The sequence below is a fragment of the Rhipicephalus microplus genome, chromosome 9, assembly GCF_043290135.1.
Source record: "Rhipicephalus microplus isolate Deutch F79 chromosome 9, USDA_Rmic, whole genome shotgun sequence".
NCBI lineage: Eukaryota > Metazoa > Arthropoda > Arachnida > Ixodida > Ixodidae > Rhipicephalus > Rhipicephalus microplus.
Genome location: NC_134708.1, coordinates 125,724,006 through 125,745,840, shown reverse-complemented (window position 1 = coordinate 125,745,840; position 21,835 = coordinate 125,724,006). Strand labels below are relative to the sequence as shown.

At 43.5% G+C, this 21,835-nt stretch overlaps 1 protein-coding gene across 1 annotated transcript in view; it reads left to right on the top strand.

Moving 5' to 3' along the window:
* LOC142772148 (sodium- and chloride-dependent glycine transporter 1-like) overlaps positions 1–11,599 on the top strand; it is a 51,057-nt gene extending 39,458 nt beyond the window's left edge. Inside the window, exon 5 of the mRNA XM_075874286.1 lies at positions 11,266–11,599. Within this exon, the coding sequence (XP_075730401.1) occupies positions 11,266–11,430 (165 nt within the window). The 3' untranslated portion in view covers positions 11,431–11,599. The remainder of the gene's footprint in view (positions 1–11,265) is intronic.
* Positions 11,600–21,835: the final 10,236 nt, after the last annotated feature.

Genomic DNA, 21,835 nt, shown 5'->3' with positions numbered 1-21,835 from the left:
CCGTTTGAAGACGAAGACAGAGCGCACTCGTGTTATGTACTACGCGCGTGTGTGTGCGTGAGTGCGTGTGTCTTTCCTTGTGTTATGGAGAGCATGGCAAGTGCCAGTCAAGCGGACATCATTTAAACAAGTACTTAGATATGGCCGTTGATCCACCTAGTAATGCTAAAGCTTGGGTGCTTTGAGTTCACGGCTGACAAAAAAATGGCAATGATAATTTTAACTGCGAAGCTGTTTAGCTAATCATTTCCTGTACGACTAACCAAAATAACATCACAGAAGGGAATGTGCCACACAAGTTGAGGAAAGCCCACTACCAGTAAAAAACAAAAAGTCAACAGTTAGCCCTAGAAATGTGCCACGTGAATTGGATGAATTACACCACTGGTCCACTCAAATCAAAGCACTTAGACCAACAATGATGGCTGCAAAGCGGCAGCGGCGCACCAAAAACACCGAGAGCGAAGAGCTAAATACTAGAGAACCGAAAAAGTAACGGCGGCTACAAGAAGGTCCCGAAGCAATGGAAGGCCAACGACAACGTGCCCATAGGTATACGAGAGGTTCAAACGCTGGGGTTCAGGGTTAGTTTTGGTCTCTATAGTTGGGACACCCACGTCATGTCTGTGACTGCGGTTTTGCTTGTACCTCTCTACGCTAAGAATCAACGTATGAACAGCACAGCATCACCTGTAACTAAAGCTAAAGGATGACTTTGAAGCAACATGCACCACCTAGCGAAAGCGTAGAATCAATCAGGACAGTCTTCAGAATCGTCCAGTTTTGTCAATTCAACGCCTGCGCAAGTTTTGCATAAGCGTTGTGCATACACCCTTTGCATACACCCCGCAGTTGTGCATACACACTTTGTGTTGAAACTTTAACAATACGGAAAGTCAGCTAGCCTTGCCATATTGTAATACTTGACTCAAAGCTAAATAATGAAACAAAAAACTTGTATTAGCTGACTTAGCGCCTCCTATATTTTTTCAATGCCAGCCATATGCACCCTATTTCGCCCTTCACCAATCTTTCCTGTAGAGCTTTCCAGCTCTCGCCCATCACCTAGCCTCCACGAGTGCTTTGTGGTCATAGTGTAGAGAACCCTTTATGCGCTACCTCACGACAGAAATTACGTCAAGTAAAACTGTTGAGGTGAGGTGCTATGAAACACATGGACGCAAAGACTCCTATACTCGGAACAACTTTCTCTGGCAATGAAGAGAAGGCTACGGAGGCAAAGTGGGCTTGTGCCACCACTCTAGAATATAGTGCCACGAATGCGTCCGTGTTTTCTGTGTTAAAGTAGTAAAAAAATAACAACACTATTTTGTACTAGATGCTGTTTATAAAAAGACGCTGCAGGCGCCGACAAGATAGCATTATTTAATTGTTGCTTTCTGAAAAGTCACTTCGCGTTTTTGCGCCTCTGAAAACGTCGCACGTTTTACGTGCACCTCACTACCAAAATGGCGTCCTCGTCTTTAGGTGAGCGTTCGTCGCCCTCCAGCTATTCCCACGACTCGCCAAAGGTTAGCTTGTGTCGAATTGTTCTCACAAATGGCTGTGTAAGCAGGCGTATAACATTGTGTGCAGTGGAACTATATGAACGCGGCTGTCATTCGGAACGCGAGCCGAAGCGGACTACATCTCATTGGGAATTTAAACACCGATGGACGTTCACTGGACAACCGCTTCCGGATGTCTCGGTCGTCCACCGGTCGTCCGCAAATCGCCGATCGGCGTCCAGTGGACATCCGCAGGACTCTAATGCGCATACTAACTGGCGGTCCATCGGGAGTCCTGTGGGTGTCCAGGGCGAATATGCGGATGTTCAACGGACATATAGGCCGTTTTATTGTATTGTTTTTGTAATCTAACTTCTGCTAAATAAGCATTGAGTAAATCACAGACCATTAGTGGGCACCTAGTCGACCATTCATTTTTATTAATAATGCTTACTTGGTGCAGCTGGTCATATATGATAAAGGAGGTTCGGTGCAAACGAAAGAACAAACAAAACACAAATGGTGTTTGTCTTGTCTCGTTCACATTCTTGCGGCAACGAGACAAACACCATTTGTGTTTTATTTGTTCCCGTGTTTGTCTTTGCACCGCACCTCTTCTATTTATATGACCAGCTGCACAAATCAACCATAGTAAATAAAAATGAATGTCCAACTATGTGTCCAATATTAGTTGGTGATTTACCCAATGAATATGTCGTAGAGTTCACACACCACTTCCTGTGAGAACTTACGAACTATAACAATTTTTCACATTTTCGCATTTAACTGTAACTTTTTCACATTTATTTATTCATACAAAAGAACATGTTTCTATGCATTGGAAACTGATATATTGGAACTGCCATTAATTGAAAAGCATCATGACTTGTGCCATCACATTTCCCCGAGGCAGCGTGAGGACGCAATCTGTATGTCTCCAAGATGTAACAATTTGGCCGCCGACTTCCTGTCTCCTCATAGCATCCGTTATGTATGTGCCCCATCTGTTACTGTCCCGTATGTATTTGATATGTAACCATCTGGTAAGTCTTCCGACTGCCATAATTTTGCTACCATGTTAATGTCTGCTCAAGTTTGTGTATTGTATATGTCTTATAAGTAGCCTACCTTTATGCAAACCAGAAATTAGGCCAGTTGATAGCCTGTATGGTGCTGCTAATGGAGGCTGTTATAGGTGGAATGTATATCAACAAGCATGTGAAACTGCAAAATTACTTTTTCAACTACACTGCGCAGTTTAGAGCATTTTACAGACAATATTTGAGCAGGTAATGTACATCAGCTGGTGGTTGAAAACAAATAAGGTTAACACATCAGCCTTAGCGCCATAAAGCTTGAACATATCATTGTCACTGTAAAAGTTTTTTTTAACTTTTTCAGCGTTTTTCCAGGTCATTGAGAATACATTTATTTCTCAAACAAAAACAAATTTTTTACGTAAAAAACTCATCACAACAGTAATTTCTGACCAGAATCCTCCTTTCAAGGCATTCGAAACACTATGGAGAGTATACTTAGATAAGATTTGCACACCCCAATTAGTCATCTGTTGTATAATATTATGTAAAGTATATCACAGTGACTTGCTAGGCTTTATAGGCAAATGACAAATGTATGCAGTCTTACAGAGTATAAAAGACAGGACAATCATAACATCAGAACCTACTCATGTGGCAACCATTCAATATTGCAATAAATTAGGAATCTGACATCATAGTATATTACGAATGTGACAAACGCCGTCAGCGCACTAGCAGAGATACCTGGTTGGCAACAAACTGCAGTAATTAGCATCCATCATTGAAAGCAACACTACAGCTCCCAACCAGCAATACACTTACTGTAACATTTGACTGCTGAACTGAAGGCCGCGGAATTGAACCTTGGCTATGGTGGCCGCAATTTTCATTGATAAAGAAAGGCTTGAGTTATACATAGGTGCATTTCCCAGGCAGTCAAAATTTCTGAAGTCTTTCACTATGGCATTTTTGATAATCATATATTATGGTTTTGAATAAGTCAAACCTTGCAATTAGAACTCCTATTAAATATTACGCAAAATGAGGCCAGCAAATTTCATCATGTTGTTTTAAAAATGTCACCATTCCCCTTTAATTCTATAGACTTGTCACGTATTACACATGGGTAGGTATTGGCAAAGTTAGGTATGATTAAGTATGCCTGTAGCGAACCGCTTGATTGCACTTATGTCATTGAATTCCAGAAGACAATAAACTAATGTTACAAAAACACGTTAAAATAAAATACTTAGCAAATTTTAGAACGAAAATAAAATCATTGATCTACTACTGCGTTATCACAATGCAAAAAGTTCAATTTTAACAGTTACTAATTGCACATGACACACAAGTCTTGAGGCACTTTACTAAGTAGATTTTGAAAAAAAATGTATGCTGTGTAAAACTTTGGAAGCAGCGCAGACTCATTCAGATATGTGCTTTCTACTTGCAGTAAAATTCAACCCTAAGAATAGAAAACCACCTTTTTAAACCAGTTATGTCACCAAGGGAACTCTAACACAATAACGCTGTCAGCTGCCTAATAAACTAAGAATAATAAAATTGTGCTGGCTAAAATAAGTGGGTATGTTTGCACAGAAAAGTCTGTGGCTGTTGTGTTTCTACACAATACGACTTGAAACAATTCTTCGAGCATGTCTATGCTTCGATATATCCCGCTCCGAAGTTCAATTGTGCTTTTCATCAAGACACATGCAAGGCAGTGAGGATCAGCAAACTATTACTCCTTGGTGGGACGAGCAGTCACTGCTAGCTATCACCACCCGGTAGTAAAAGGGTAAATATTATGATGTTTGCCTATGACTTCGACCCAAGGCCAAATTATACGCGGCCCATCAATGAGTAGCAGCTGTGTGCTAGTACTCACTCTCCTGCGTGCGTAATGATGCGAGCCGCAACTAAACTTACTTGCAGGGTATCTAAGCACAGGCATGCACAAACTTTTTGGATCTTTGCAGAAATGTCACTGGCTCAAACTTTTATTACATGCATAGGGGCCTGTTGCAGTCTTTAATAAGTTCAATATTGCAGCTTACTCAACGGCATCGCTGACAGTAATAAGTATTGTTGCACATTGTGTCCCCTTGAACACATAGCTATCTGCAAAGGTGGCTTTTACACACATACCTTCAGCACTGACCTTTAGAAGAAAAACAAAAGGCTCAATTTTGAGCATCCTGAATATGTGAGCTACTTGAATAAAGCAACCAGGTGGCTCAGTGAAGTTCCTTTTTCATAGGAAACAGAAGCCATGCGCAGCTGTTGTACATCTGCAGCCAATGTTTCCACAAGCTGCCACTGATGACAGGCTTGTCCAGAATTCTTTAACATTCAGTTTGCACAAGGAACGTGCATAGGCTGCGATGGAAACAGAGAAAAAACAATTTAAAGACATGAGTCTCTCGGCAAAACTCGCATTTTTAGTCTTTTAGAATGATTTGAAACAATGTGTCTTAAACTAGCAGGATGAACACAAACTAGAGATGTTACAAGATAAACTTTCATGATGTTCTTGGCGAACACCGTCGCAACTTTAGGAAATAATAGGCAATTTTCACATCACACATGTGTCAAAATCATGCTTATACCACTCGAGCATAGTGCGTTGAAATGTAAATTCAATAATACTTCAACACACACAAGATGGTATGCAAGTTCATCAATTATCCATAGTAGAGAACATATAAAACTAAAATAAGAATTTGACTTCAAATGCAACTAACGTGGCGTTTTTTAAGCTGCTCACATTGCAACGATTACATCTATAATGCCACTAAATTACTAATGTTTGCTGCTAAATTATGGTGATTAGTTTAAATTATTCTTGTTGGCTAAAAATGCAGCACGCCTCACTTAAGCATCACAGGCTGCCTAATGAAAAAAACGTGAAAATACGTTTAGCAAGGTTTCAACACCAAGGTTGGGCGAGGCGCATACAATATTTATTAAACCAAAACAAAATAACGAAATCCAAACATAGCGAAAACAAATGGAGTAAAATCTGTGGTGCTCGAACACTTTAACTAATGACCGAATTTGTGCTCGCACTGTAAGGTATAGCGATTCAGCGGCATTTATCCATGAAGTATTCCTTCGAATATGCAGTTCACGTTTAACGAATAGCTTAAAATGCACGGGTTGTGGCCGCATCGGGTAATCTATGTTGCAGGTGTATACCGCAAGTTCGAATTTTACTAAACAGGCAGCATGACTACCTAAGCTTAAGGCCACCTTCGCGAGCCCTACATAAGACGATGCAACACGCTGCACATGAACACGCATCAACTCAAGTATTTCACGTTAGTTTATAAAGGCGTGTGCCGGCACGGATGCACACACCGGCATACATTCGGTCACTCGCAAGGATAAAAAAACTTCTCTGATAGTAGTCATGACGGATAACAATACTGTAGCAGTTCAAAATAAAATGTACAGCGTATCAAACTGCCGTAGCCACGTTCACTTCAATAGCGCGCAATAAATACGGCGGGCTTACGCGCCCTAGCCATGATAACGCCTAGAGCTAACAAACGCCCCAGAACTATTAACAAAAATAGTGGCCACTCACGAGCAGGGCCCGCTCCAACACCAATGCCGACAGAGGCGGGCGCCATCCCAACTCAGCTCAAATCTGCCACCGAAATCCCGCTGTGTGTGCATCCTTGCTTCACACTCCATACAAAAAACAATCGTCCATGGTTGAGTTCGAACAACCTTGCCTTCACCCTGAATAAATGCTACAGACAAACGGGCTCGCCACGTACACAAAAGGTCACTTATCATGCACATGGTACGAAAAAGGTGGCGAACATGGTGCTAACAGAGCGCCGACAGCAGCAATGTAGTACATACCTGGCGAGTGCTCCACGATACGAAGCCACACGTCCTCGCCAGAGTGTAGCGCATTTTCGTAAACAGCAGCACTTCCAGAACACAAAGCACGAACACAGAACGCAAGCACACTTCACACACGAGAGAAATCGACGCAAACACAACCCTTCAAGAGGCGGTCAGGCGGTCGTCGGTCGAGCAGCGAATAACACGTCCAAACAAGTAGAGCGCTTGCAGCCGCGCAGACGCACACCGCATTTGCGCATCCTAATTCCTTAATGCTGACGAAAAAGCTTTGTTATGACATTGAAATATGTAAATATATGTACATATAGACTGAATGAATACGTAAAGCGTATAATAATTTGATTTTTAAAAAAAGGAAAGAAACGTGGAACTTTAAACGCGAAAAATTTCCGAGGCTTCTATTCAAGGTACACATTAAACGCGATTCGGAACAAACAAATGAACAACAGTGGTAATAACCGGCACAAAATATTCATATATTGTAAAATAAAAATATACAATTGTTGATATACACGCGAGAATATATTGCGACTGATATGGCTTCATAAAGAGATACCAAATACAAAGTATACGATGCGGGACACGGTGTGTGTGGATATATATATATATATATATATATATATATATATATATATATATATATATATATTGTGGGCGTTTGTTACTTACATTGTTCTCATGCCTGCATAATTATAATCACCATCATCTGCTAGCCTCTTCCTCATGGCCACTCTGTGCCATCATCACCGTCATCGTCTGTGTACTGGCTCTGTCCGTTCGTTTTGCGAGGTCTTTCCTCAATCAAACGCTGTCGCAACGAAGACTATCAAGACTTCATTCTATATATATATAAGGCTTATATGCAGAAGAATAACTTCGGTTGCCGCAAGGTTATAAATATGAAAGTAGATGCGCTTTCACATAACAACTGTTTATTGTGCCGACGTTTCGACAGGAAAAAAGACAGGGGTCCTGTCGAAACGTCGGCACAATAAACAGTTGTTATGTGAAAGCGCATCTGCTTTCATATTTATATATATATATATATATATATATTTTAATATATATATATATATATATTTTAATATATATATATATATATATTTTATAATATATATATATATATATATATATATATATATATATATATATATATATATATATATATATATATATATATATATATATATATATATATATATATATATACCTACAATACGTCATTCTTGTTATGTCACGGGGGCGTCCGCTGGAGAAAGCCAAACGGACGCTAAAATTTCATCCGACATTAGTGTCCTTCAGATGGACATCTGCTTATGACGTGGACGTTCAGGCATTATTCGGATGTCCGAGGGAGTTCCAATGCCCATTGGGATCGTGGAGGAGTACAGGAGCAGTAGTTCCGCCCACGTAGCCTTCCTTCCCTTCATTGCCACAAAAAGTTGTCCCCGAGTATAGCAGACTTAACGGGCGCTGACTTGTGACGGCTGCATTTGCCATGAATCTTCCTGTCCGTGTGTTTCACAGCACTGCACCCGAAAAGTTTGACCATGAACCAACTCACCGAAACAAACGATTACTAGATCATATGAAGTTAAGTTTGTGCACTTGTGTACAGATCTGAGAACGTTTATTAAACTGATGTTTACGGAGCGAGAGAAACACACCTATCGCATCTCCGTGAAAAAGCATTAAGATGCACGTGTAACGCAGGCAGCTTTACCTAAAGCCCTTTAAACTTCGCAAAGTAGAGACGTATGTGGTTATTCACGCGCCCCCTCTCTTTTAGCCTTTCTCTGGTCTCTCCAAGGATAGCACCGCGTTGGTATTAGCCAGATGCCGTCATGTGGGACCTCTCGCTGTGTTCCTTTGTTTACGGTAACTCGTGATCACCATAATTTCTGGAGGCACCTACTTCTAGGGGCGGGCCTCGTTCGCTGGATTTCGTGCCGACTGGTTGTACCCATACGATCTCCGACGACAACGCAGCGCTGGCTTACTGGGCTTGCTCTGCACCATCTCCTGACGCCAATCCCCGACGACAGCGTGAATATGGCCGGCTGGACTCGCCCTACGCCATCACCTGTCACCGACAAGAGCTTTCGCCAATGGTCTCCGTCCACGGACTCCTGCGACTGTCTCCATCTTTTGTATCTTCTCCCCACTTCCGTCATTAGCTGTTCCGGCGCCTCACTCTTTCCTTTCTCTCTCTCTATCTCTTTACCTTTTAATCCAATCCTTTTACTCCCTCCATACCCCACCCCACGTGAGCTACTGTTGAGGTGTCCTGCTCCTGAGAGACAGTTACGGGGCTCACTTATCCCTTCTTTTCATTTTAAATCACTTCCCCCCTTCTAGGGTCACAGCGCATCTGTTTTGACGAATACAAACTTGTTCTTACGTGCACTTTGTGCTGTGAAACACCTTTCACCCAAGAACGACGTCGCTGTTCGTTGCCGTGAATAGATCTGATGCCAGAACAAATCTAGTGACGGCCAAAAGCAGTTTATGATACCGCTGGTTAAGCGCAACTAGTTGCGACAAAAGACATGGCTGCATAGCATCAGAATTGAGAACTTCAGGCCGACATTTTCGAATTCACTTGGCAAAGTAATTTGCGCGTCTTTCATTATGAGTGTGGTTCGATGTTTGCTCAATTCAATGCCTGCTCTGACGCCGCAGACAAGTCGCAGTTAATTGTGCAGGACGTCCCGATCTTCCACTCACGTTTCATTAACGCTTCTGCGGGGGCGGGGTTGTTTTTTTTTTTTGTAAACAATATTACATGCTCACGTGTTCTGGTTGTCCTTATACGCCAACTGGTTTAAGTTTGCGTTACTGGTTTGTGCGCTTAGCATGTACACGGAAAGACGCTTGAAATTCTGATTGAGAAACTTCAGAAATGTCACACTGCTGTTTTCAATAATCAAACCTGTTGTGCAACAACTCACATTAAGATTGTTAGTCTGCGCTCGTTATTGTTGCTTCCTCGTATATTTCAGAAGAAATCACTCTGTGGCTCTTTCACGCAAAGCACGCATGCCTTCGATTCATGTGTGCATTGTTTAGGAACCTCACACATACGTGCCATTGCGCGTGATAGTTTATTTGCTATTTCATCTGAAGGTTTATATCCGCGAGAGGAGCTTTCGCGACGCAATCGCGTACGCTGGCATGCTAGTTCATTTATACGCTAGCTCGTTCTTTCAGCGATCTAGTTGGTATGTGAGATACGTTTACAAGGCACACTTCCGAAATATAATTGGTGCATCTAGCCCCTTGACGAAACAACCACAGCTGTTTGAATGTACATGAATGATGTACACCTTCCTAGACATTATTAAGGCCTTAGAAGCCTCACCGAACGGTAAAATTGGCCGTAGGCCACATCGCCATCCCACGTCGACATCATCAACGCGAGGTCTTGTTTCCATGGACTGAATGACAGTCGTGTACCTTACACATGGTGAAGCTCGCACCCCCAAGCTCTGAGTAAGGAAAGACAGTCACACTGCCCTTTGGGGCGCTATGTCGCCAGCTTAAAGAAAGGTAAGTCATAGCAGTCGCAAATGAGCGCTTGAGTGATGCTATTTACACTTTAAAACTTATTCGGGGACGCACAAAACGATGGGCCAACAAAAAACTGGGGTTTTCACTAACGACCAGATTTTTATGTTTAATAACATACATACTAAAGGGTGGTGCGTTAACATCTGGTCACTGGGACGCCAAGTGACTCGATCAAGGCTTCATAACACGCACGCGCTGCGCGTGATATTACACATAGCAGTCATTGGCCAACACTCCTTAAGAGTGTTGGCCAATGACTGCTATGTGTAAACTAACTTATTCTAAACGCCAACACAACACTCCTTAAGAGTGTTGTGTTGGCGTTTAGAATAAGTTAGACGGCTGTCGCGATTGATCTCAGCGCAATGCCTGCCGAGCAAGCGTTCTCTTCGCGAAAGGGCGCCTGCTACGCAGCAGCAAGGCAGGCGGCAACACGTCTGAAAAGAGAATTCGACTGTGAGGAGACCGAGGAAAAACGAGGGCGCCGAACGAGTGTGTCACTGCTCTGCGAAGTTTTAAGGGCTTTAGCTCTACCCTATATGTCGCGTCACCTTGAAACCACGCCTTCAACTATGGCGTACCAACGGCTCTCGTTAAAGAGCGCACGTTTGCATTGCCATTAAAAGAAATAAAGGAGGCGTTGGCTGACTATATTGCATGACGTTGCTTTCTACATGAAACCAGCAAGCGCACAATGACGTCAAGAAGAAGACGACACACAAAGCGCTACTTTCAACCGATATTTGCTGTGACGCAAACACGACATACATGTAGTCGCATCCCTCATGAAATGGTAACTGGGCATACTCGCGGTAGTGTTCTTTTCACGTGTGTCACATTTTTCACCCAATTATTTTGTCTTTGAGAGATCGTTCATGATGCTTGTCAAAAGATGCTTTGCTCGATATCAAATACTTTTGCTTTGTCACCCAGTTTCCATATGCGCGCTAACATAGCCTTTCATCGCTGGCTTGAAAGAAAAAAAAACAGAAAGAGCGTGGAAATACAACTGAAACCACCAAGGGCATAAAAACAGCCCAGTGCTTAAGCATGCGACGTTACTAATTGATGAGCGAAGAGACTACCTATATCGCGTGTTTGTGTCGCAATAAATATCTGGTAGAAGTAGCGATCAGTCTTGTCTCGCCTTCAATCGCTTACCAGCATTATTGTAACAACTAGCTTGGCCTCTGAATTGGTTCCCACAATACGCGGGATCTTTCAAGATTTTCTTCAGCACACTTCAATAAATCAACATTTTTTTCCAGGATATTAAGCAAGCGGTCAGGCCACACACCTTGTGGGGCCCCAAGGATTCCTCACTTCTGGACGCCTACAAGAAACACCGCAGAACCTGCCTGCAACGCGTCAAAATCTCAGCCGATCAAAATACGAGCATGCAGAGAATAGGTTACTTGAACGAGCAGAACTGAGCGGCCTCGAATATACTGAGCAGCTAAATTTTGTAGATTGAAAAAAAAATTAAGAAATGGAGCTCGATAGTTTCATTTTAAAGTTATACGATGTATTCCTGCATGTAGACATTATACTTATTATCTTCTAACTATCCAGTGGTCCCGCAAAAATAAATAAAATCAAAGAACTGACTCCCACGCTTACATATCGTATGTTCGTGTCCTCACCTGCTACTATATATATATATATATATATATATACATATATATATATATATATATACATATATATATATATATATATATATATATATATATATATATATATATATATATATATATACGTGTGTGTGTGTGTGTGTGTGTGTGTGTGTGTGTGTGTGAGTGTGTGTGTGTGTGTGTTGCAAAAAAGTCCGGTCAACCAGACGCCGTTCACCATCGCTCCTCATCTCCGCTTGAGATTGCCGGCCTCTCCTCTAACCTTCGTCCGAAATCTAGGCGATGCAGTTTTTGGAGCAAGAACTGCATCACTTATAATCAAAAACAATACACCTACACAACAAAGGTAATGATTACGCAATGTGTGAACATTTGCAAAATTTTCCACCTTCGTTTGAAGATACTTTTCATAACCGCATCACTCATGAGCTTTGGGTGATATTCAAAGAAAAAATAAACATGTTAGCAAATAGGTGTACACCAAAAACTTCCTTTGGGATGCATGAACAAAAACCACAGTTTATTAACTCTTTTAAAAGACTAGAAAACAAACATAACGCTTGTATCGCGCTACACAATGCAGAAACAACACTTCTGCATGAGTAAGATACTACGCTGCTGAACGCACACGCCTTACAGCAGGGCAACAGGTACGTTCTTTGAGGAAGACGTTCGGAAACTATTAACACAAAGAAATTCTGGCAGGTGATAAATCCTCAAGATGGGCACAGCGTAACGCTCTAGAATGAAGAAGGCGCGACGATATAGAGCGCGCAATACTTTTTAATGCAGCCTATTCGTATTTACAAAAGAGCCTACCACGTCCCATTTTTCAATACAACAGGAGTTATGCCAACCACTACATTTTTGCCAGGTCATGTGTAATCGTTAATTGACAAGCTTAAATTGACATTATCACCCAGCGATGATGACATCAATGCTAAACTCACAGTCACTTTTGACTGGTGAAATACCATATTACTGGAAAGTGGAGAGGGTCGTTCCCATGTACAAAGCAAGTGACAGGAACTTACCGCCTAATTATTGCCCCATTTCATTAAGGAGTGTGCCCTGTAAGCTCGTGAAACATGCAATAAACACGGATATCATGCAGTTTCTTGACTCGACCAAATACTTTCACTTTTCAAAGAATGGGTCCCTAAAACAATTCTGCTGCGAAATGAAACTGGCCATTTTTCTGCATCATGTTCACACCAACTTAGATGGTGACCTCTAAACAAAGGCGATATTCTTAGATTTCACAAAAGTATTCTATAATGTGCCAACCGAACGCCTATTACTGAAACTTTGTTTTGCGAATATTTATCCCGACTGTTGGTTATGGTAGAAGCGTTCCTGACAAACCGTTCCCATAAATGACCTACCTATGCACGTGCCTTGTAACGTTCACGTGTTCTCAGAAGACTGCGACATTAATCCAACAATTATTCACCCATAAAATCAAGACTTACTTTAGAACGACAGCAATATTCACAACAATGGTGCGACCGTTGGTTAACGGATCTTAATTTTAATAAGTGCACACTGGTTCTATTTTTTCGCCGCCGCGTACCAATTCGTTACCAATACACCACTTTCCGCATTCCTGTGTGTGCTGAGCAGTCATACAAGTGCCTGGGTGTTACCATATTGAACATCCAATCCTGATGCACACACATCCCTCAGTGACCCTTACTCGTCTGCCCAAAAATACTCGGTTTTCTCAAGCAGTATCTCAAACGCGCCCCCAAAGCTGTAAAACTAGTGGCCTACCAGGCAACAGTCATACCGAAACTTAAATATGCATTCGCCGTATGAAATCCTCATCCCACATATCTCATCAACGCACTCGAAGCCGTACGAACCTGCACCACAAAGTTTATTCAATCTAATTATTAATACGACGCTAGCATATCCCACTTTAAAAGAATTGAATTTGCTTTCTCTTTGTACGCGCGTGGCACAGTGCTACCCTTTCACTTTTCCACAGTTTCTATCACGCCTCGTTTAAACAACCACCCTATATCATCTCAGCTGCCAAAACATCTCATTGAACACGACGCAATTTTCTAGTGGGCCACGCTTGCATGCGCACTAGTGCCTTTTCCACCTCATACTTTTGCCATGCTGCCGCAGTGTGCAACAACCTGCCTAACCAGGTCGTTGCCATCACTTGCTCGTGTGCGTTTACGGAGAGTGTCACGGCGCACTTTTTGCAATGAATGACACAAATAATAATCTTTATTAAATGCGAAACATTTCTTAGCGAACTTCGGCGACTTTGAGCGTATCTATCTATCTATCTATCTATCTATCTATCTATCTATCTATCTATCTATATATCTATCTATCTATCTATCTATATATATATATATATATATATATATATATCTGTCTATCTATCTATACATCTATCTATTAACTATTTAGCCACCTACGACTTTTAGCTGTCCTGGCCGTTCTAATAATTATATCAACACCAAACTTGGTATGGCATACCATGACTGTATGAAGAACATATTGGACTTGTGATAACATTAAAATTATGACCTGTATGTCAATTATGTCGTGAATGCCATGATTTGCATTTCATGATTCTGCAGCTCTTACAGTGGTTTCGATTACATGGCAGGTTGAAAAACTGATAAGGTATGGCATGATTGCATGGCGAACTCCAGCGACTGACCCTAACATGAAAATCATGAGATGAGTGTTATGTAACCACATGACTACATGCCACGCTCATGATGTGCTCGAGGCAGTTTCGCTAGCGTCGCATATACCGAATATGGTGTTACAGTACGTGAATGGATGACAAAGGTATGCGGCTGGTGCAGACATGATAATCATGAGATGCATATCATGTAACAACATGATGACATGCCACGCTCATGATGCGCTGGAGGGGTTGCACTAATTTCGCTTATACCAAATTTAGTATTACGGGACGTGAATGGATGACAAAAGTGAGATACTGGTGGAAACAATAAACTTGTGATGCGTGTCATCTAACAACATGACTACACGCTACGATCATGATGCGCTCGCAGCCATTTCGCTAACTTCACATGTACCAAACCCGGTATTACGTGACGCGAACGGACGACATAGGTAAATGACACATCTAAACATGACAATCACGACATGCATGTCATGTAACAACATGACTACACGCCACACTTATGATGCGCTCGCAGTCGTTTTGCTTGCTTCACATATGCCGAATTTGGTATTACGTGACGTCAATGGATGACGAAGGTATGTGGCTGGTGCATACATGATAATTATGACACGCGTGTAATGTGAGAACATGACTACATGCCACAGTCAAGGTGGCAATACATTTTGACATGACGTGGTGCGCGTGCACGGCGGTGTTCATTTCGTCGCGTCACGCCGGCGTTGCCACGCCAAGCGCCAGTCCTGCAGGTGCACGCCACGCTGCGTTGCTTTGACGCATGCGCGTTTCAGCGCGTCCGGCGTCCCTCCGTCACGAAAAGAGAGTATGCAATGTTGTCTGGATAATGCATCGGCACGAAATGGAGCCTGTCGCATGTCACGCCGGTTGCCATCAGGTTGCGCCGACGGACGCTGGTCGCACCTGGTGTCAGACTATATATAGAGTGCTCGTGTTTTTCTAACGTAGCTTCGCTGTGCCGAGCGAGCGCACGTCAACGCTACCTTGGAGTACATTGGGCCTTTCATGATGCGCTTGCGGCCCTTTTGCTAGTTCCACATATACCAAATTTTGTGTTACGTTACGTCAGCTGATGACGAAATATATGACTGGTGCAAGCATAATAAGACGGAAGCAAGAACGACCGGACGGACGGAAGCAGGGACGGGTGATGGACGGTTCGCCTCACTCATCATCATTCCCTTCGTAAATATGCAGTGATTTTTATTTCAGTTTGACTTTGTAGTTTTTAGGTATATAGGTATTTGTGCTCACGTAATGAACACATCACCCTATATACTCATTTGTATTTTTGGTCTTCAGTGTTCAGTTAAGTATTATGCAAATGCATAGCGCATGTATTTTTCTCTTTCAGTTTTTTTTATTTTTGGTCATGTTCATGCAAATCACTTACTCATGTATTCCCACCTCTTAATATTACCCCTACGAAGGGGTCTTTAAGGTAATGAATTGAAGTGAAGGTTTTAGGTAAAAACGTATTATTTCTGCAAAGCTGGGCATGGTGGCAGAGAACTCACTAAATTAGTGGCTGTGAAGCAAGGTCATTTCGAAGGTTAACCGCAGCGATAACGGCTGCCTCTGCAAAGGGGCTCACTTCAATTCAACCTTTTGCGTTCACATGACAAAGTACCAAGAAAAGCGATTCCATACGCGAACGTAAGACTGAACACATCATAAATATATTGTCAAAACTGAATAACTTACGGTGACGTCAACAGTTAGAAAAGTGTGTCAGCTAATGTGTACACACACATATTCTTGTCGCTTCGGGGCGTCAGAGATGGTGCGCTGCTGGGATGCACGCCAGCGAATTTCGGCGTAGCCCAGGTGGGAGGGAGTTAAATTTTTGAAGAGACACTAGGAAGCAAATTGATTTTTCGCGTATTAATCAAGCACTGTTTTACGATCCCGAAAGTGCGACTCTTACCACGGCTCGACGCTTGGTGAACGAGAAAACGAGCGAAAAGAAAATGCGAGTGTAGACGTCACTTTGAGATTTCCGCACTAAATAGTACGACGTCATAGATTCTCAAAGCGTCCACTAGGTCCTCCCTGGATTCTAGTCGATAAAGGCACAGTATATTCTCATGTGTTTGTGCTGTAGATCTACCATACAACGTTTTAGAAAAATTGATTGAGCCAATGTGAGAAAACTACGAAAAATGCGTTTTAAAATTTTTAGCTTCAGGCACTGAGCTTTCGGCACAAAATTTTATTATGAAACGTCAAACCATAATTTTCTCCGCTTATAATGAACTTATGACAACAAAGCAAATAAAAGTGAAACAATTAGAGTTATCAGAGTGCAGTTTGTCATTATAAATCGAGTCATTGCAAATTGAACACTGTACAACACAGTGAATAAAAAAGCAAGAAAGATGATTCAAAAGATAGCAAGCGCTTTTTGCATTACAGTTCTGCTTACAGATTCAATGAGCCAAGCATTCGATGCTCACTCGATTACTCTCCGCACCGTGTTCGTGAGCCAAACCCAATATTGGTTCATCAAATTATATGATTATACCAAGCGAACCTTGCTTCCTAATCTCAGTTAATCTCCATGCCTTTGAGTGCTAATTAGTTTTTCGTCCTAAATGAGAGTGCTGCTTGTTTGATTTCCAGTTTCTCAAAAACCGAATGTTTCCTTCTCTTCCTTCATGCTTATCGGCACTTGAATGTCGGCAGCCATCTGAAGATGGTTCAATTGTCCGATCTAACGTGTATGACAGTTGTTCCACAGCAAAATTTATGTGATGCATTGCAAGGAAATATTGCATGCTCTTTAGGCGTTACGAGCGAACGACTTTCCGCAGACGCAACGTAAAGGTAGAGTATTTCTTGCCTCATGATCCATGGGCTAGCACACCTTTTTTTTTCTGGGGCATCAGAAGGTGTTTAAACCCAAGTGACGCTTGTTGAACAAGCTGTCCACGTAGTACAACTCTGGTAGAGAAGTGTGACACTGACTTTATTTGAATGGCAGGTGTTTGTTGACCAGTGTTCGGATGGATCATTACATGTGCAAGCACCATTGCAACTATTGCATCGAGATGGCGAAATTTTTTCAGCATCTTGCGGTTGTCGTTCTATTCTTCAAAACACTTTCATTATGATTACTTGAAAGAGAAACAGGAAAGTAGGACAATTTACGTAACAAAAGGTGTTGTACAATATTCAAAACATTATTTTTCTTTCCTGAAGCCGTTTTCCACAATAGTTGCATAGCATTTAGTGAGTTATATGAAATCAGACTCGTAACACTACCTCTCCTCCTAACTATGGTGGTCACATGTGTAACTGCATTTATGAGCATATCAAAAACTTACGTAGTGTCAATCGAATATGATGTATGAAAACCTGAATAACAAACACAGGTGCTTATACAGATGTGACAATGGGTATAAGCCGATTCATGGTTTTATTCCTACATGTGCGTCAGTCGTGTCATGCCGTCGGAAAGGGAATGTCGGCGCTGTCACTGCTGATGGACTTTGCAGTCATCGACGCCGCACATGTCCAACGGAGAGGAAACAACAGATGCAGGTCCATAGGCATAATAAAACAGGAGAAGGCGCTCACAGACACGTAAACTGGAAGGAAAAAGCGCAAACAGCACAGGTACCTACTTACTACATCTTATCATCTTATTGCAATGAAAATCTTTTACATATCAATTCTGTCGCATGACCAGACTAGCGGAGCCGCAACAAAAGACGAAAAATGTACTCATGTAGATTACACATACCTCAAAATGTTGCTCAGAAGCTACTACAAGCAATAAAACCGAAAGACCAAGCGATTAATGGGATGAGAGAACCTTAAAAAAAACCTCTATCATCGCCTACATACACAGGCTTGTGCCATGGCTTAAAAACACAGCGAATAGGTTTCACATTGGGGAAGTTTTTTCAGCCACGAACAAGTTAATTAATATATGTAGCCGAATACATAGAAACTATCGCAACGCAAAATGTCAAAAGCGCTGATAATGCAGCATGAATCGCGATCCGTAGAATGTAAAGTAGAAATTAGTTATTCTTCGGTACCTCTGTCCGGTGGGCACATTTAAATAAGCCAAATAGGAAGATGTGTCAATAGCAGGTTACCGGAATTCAGAAGATGGCTGAAAACAGTAGGCTAGAGCGAGACCATCGTTACCGCTCAAGCAGCTGCGAAGATCCTCAGACATGACTCACCGAAAGTGCCCAACTTTGTCATCTTCAGACGAATGATGATTGACCATCTTGGAGCATCATTTCTACGTACGCAGTGCAAGTTTTACGAGGAAGCACGTATTAGTTTGGCTGCCTTCTTTTTATGGTCAAATCTCCTAAGCGTTCTATGATTTCGTTAATGAAGAGATCTCAGGTTGTTAGTAATTTTTCACAGTTCTCGAACCACAACAGTGTTATGTCGGGAAGAGAGCGACATGCTCTCAGAGCTGTGGTATTGCAGCCATTACAGTTGCTCACGCGCTTTTATTGCTTGTAATGGGGGAGCCATTCCTCCACGTACTCACCGGGTTTTCTTGACAAAGACCATAACGACTTGTGTCGCCACCAGATTCCTCTTGTCCACGACAGAGGAGTCGAAGATAAGTGTGGGTCACCGTTACTGAACATTCGACTTTCCGGTAGGCCTAAGTCGCCACCAGATTCCTTTTGTCCACGACAGCGGAGTCGAAGATGAGTGTGGGTCACCGTTACTGAACATTCGACTTTCCGGTAGGCCTAAAAGCAGCCGAACGATGCGTCAGCTTCGGCGTAGACCTAGTGGTAGTGGCTCCGTGATATTGGTCGGCTTACCTGGAACGCCCGCCACAGAACGGCAACGGTTAAGGTATAAGCATGTTGACTTGCAAGGGAGGTTGACGGTCGCGTAGTGATCCCGTCTGTAACCTGAGCCAGCTCTTGTATTGCTCCTCTTCTTCATGCCCGGCTCATTCGTTTTGCACGTCAGAAAGGGATATATATATATATATATATATATATATATATATATATATATATATATATATATATATATATATATATATATATATAGTGGGAGTAATAATTCAATGGGCCAGTTAGTCTTTGTGAAGGTATGGGGGATATGGCACAACGGGAGCGTTGTCAACATGGATAAATATATTTATTTCCCAACAGTTTCGGGAGGGGTCCTCCCTTCATCAGGGGATGAGTTATGCCATATCCCATATATATATATATATATATATATATATATATATATATATATATATATATATATATATATATATATATATATTGTACAGAAGCCGCCGAACACTGAAGTGGGTTGAACTCTTATGTGCTTTCTAGTGGGTCTGCCCAAAGAGAACGCCGCTCGCGCGGAGACCCCCGTGTTTTGGCCGTTACTGTCGCCATTGTGTAGACTCGCTGTGTGCCGGCTAATAAACGCCATAACAAATTGTTGGAGAGTGCTACGATCCCCTTCGATGCCCTTGGAACTACGCTCACGTACGCTGCAATCTACCATGTCCCACGACGCCTCTCAGCAAACGCCTCCTCCCATGCCACCCCCATGTCCCGGTGTCCCCAGGATCCGCGATCCACCCATCTTCACGGGCGCCGATGGCACTGACGTGGAGGACTGGCTCGCCATTTACGAGCGCGTGAGCGTCCCCAACAAATGGGACGAGGACGGCAAGTTGACAAACTTGGTGTTCTACCTTGCGGGCGTTGCAAGTTTGTGGTACACCAACCACGCGTCCGAGTTTGCAACCTGGTCCGGTTTCAAGACTGCTATCACCAACGTTTTTGGCCGCCCTGCCGTTCGCAAGCTGCAAGCCGAGCAGCGCTTACGCGAACGCGCTCAGCAGGCCGGTGAGTCATTCACCAGTTACATTGAAGATGTCCTGGACTTGTGCAAGAAGTCGAACGACAGCATGTCCGAATCAGACAAGATCCGGAACGTCATGAAGGGCATTGACGATGATGCCTTCACGATGCTGCTTGCCAAAAACCCAGGCACAGTAGCTGAGGTCATCACGCTGTGCCAGAGCTACGAGGAGCTCCGCCGGCAGCGTTCGATGACCCGTCGCTCCACACCACGAGATGCAGGGCTTGCAGGCTTGGAAGCGAGCTGTGATCAGGTGGCACTGCTGGCAGATCTCAAGTCCTTCATACGTGAGGAAATCGCGCGGCAGTTCTCTCTCCTGCCCTTTGCCCAGCCACCGGCTGCTCAACAATCGGCCACTACCATTCTTCCACCCATCCGCCGAGCGATTGAGCAGGAAATAGCGGAGGTCATGCCTGCGTACCACCCACAACAACTTCCGGCCCCTGCACCCCCAAGTTACGCCCAAGTGGTCGCAAGGCCACCTCCAGTCGTTCAAGCGCCTGCACCAGTGACTTACGCCGAAGCTGCCGCACGACCTCCGTCCTTTGCAGCGGGTATGCCGGCTGCATATGTTGGCGCAACCCCTCAGCCTCATTTTCAGCCCACCATGCAGCTTTTCCAGACACCGTTCCGGGCGAGACCCACCCCGGCAAACCGATGGCGCACACCCGACAACCGGCCCATCTGCTTTGCTTGTGGTTACGCCGGTCACGTACCCCGTTATTGCTCTCGACTACAGCCGGCTCCCACTTCTCCTGTTGCTGGCCACCTTAGCCGTTCGTATAACGAGGAACTGCCGTCTGTGCCACTGTCGTCTCGCCCAAGTCCGTCTGCTCGAAGGTCGCCGTCTCCACGACGTCGGTCTCTGTCCCCCATGCGGCCAAGTTCTTCTGCTCATGAGCGGGAAAACTAGTCGTCGCAGTCCCAGAGGCAAGGACTGCGACGCTATCGCATTGTGAAAGCCCTCAGAGCCGCCCATCTAATGTCATTGACGTGCTTGTGGACGGTGTTCATGCATCTGCTCTTATTGACACTGGAGCTGCGGTATCAGTTATGAGCGAAAACCTTTGCCGCTTGCTTCGAAAAGTGACGACGCCGATTTCTGGACTGTCCCTTCGTACCGCTAGCTCACATCGTATCAATCCTACAGCAGGCTGCACAGCTCGCGTTGTCGTTCAGGACGTTCTGTATGTCGCCCAATTCATCATCATTCCTGCATGCTCTCATGACGTCATCTTGGGATGGGATTTTCTCTCCCGCAACGACGCCGTCATTCATTGTGCCGCCGCCGAAATTGAACTCTCGCCCTTCTCGCATTTGACGCCAGAAGACGGTCCCTCGACACTGAACAAGATTCTTGTGAAAGACGATACTATAGTGCCTCCAAGCTCGACGATGGGCGTATCGGTCTACTGCACCGGTCTCTCCGACACAATTGCACTTGTTTCGCCATCCTACCGTGCTTCCAGGAGGAAAGGGTTGCTAGTACCTTTCGCGACCGTGCAAATCACCCAAGGCAACGCCGCTATTTTTGTGACCAACCCATCCCCGTACACTGTTACCTTGGTTCAAGGGGAATGTCTCGGCAGAGTGGATGCAGTCGACGACGCACAAGTCCTGGACGTACCCGAAGACTCGCGTTGT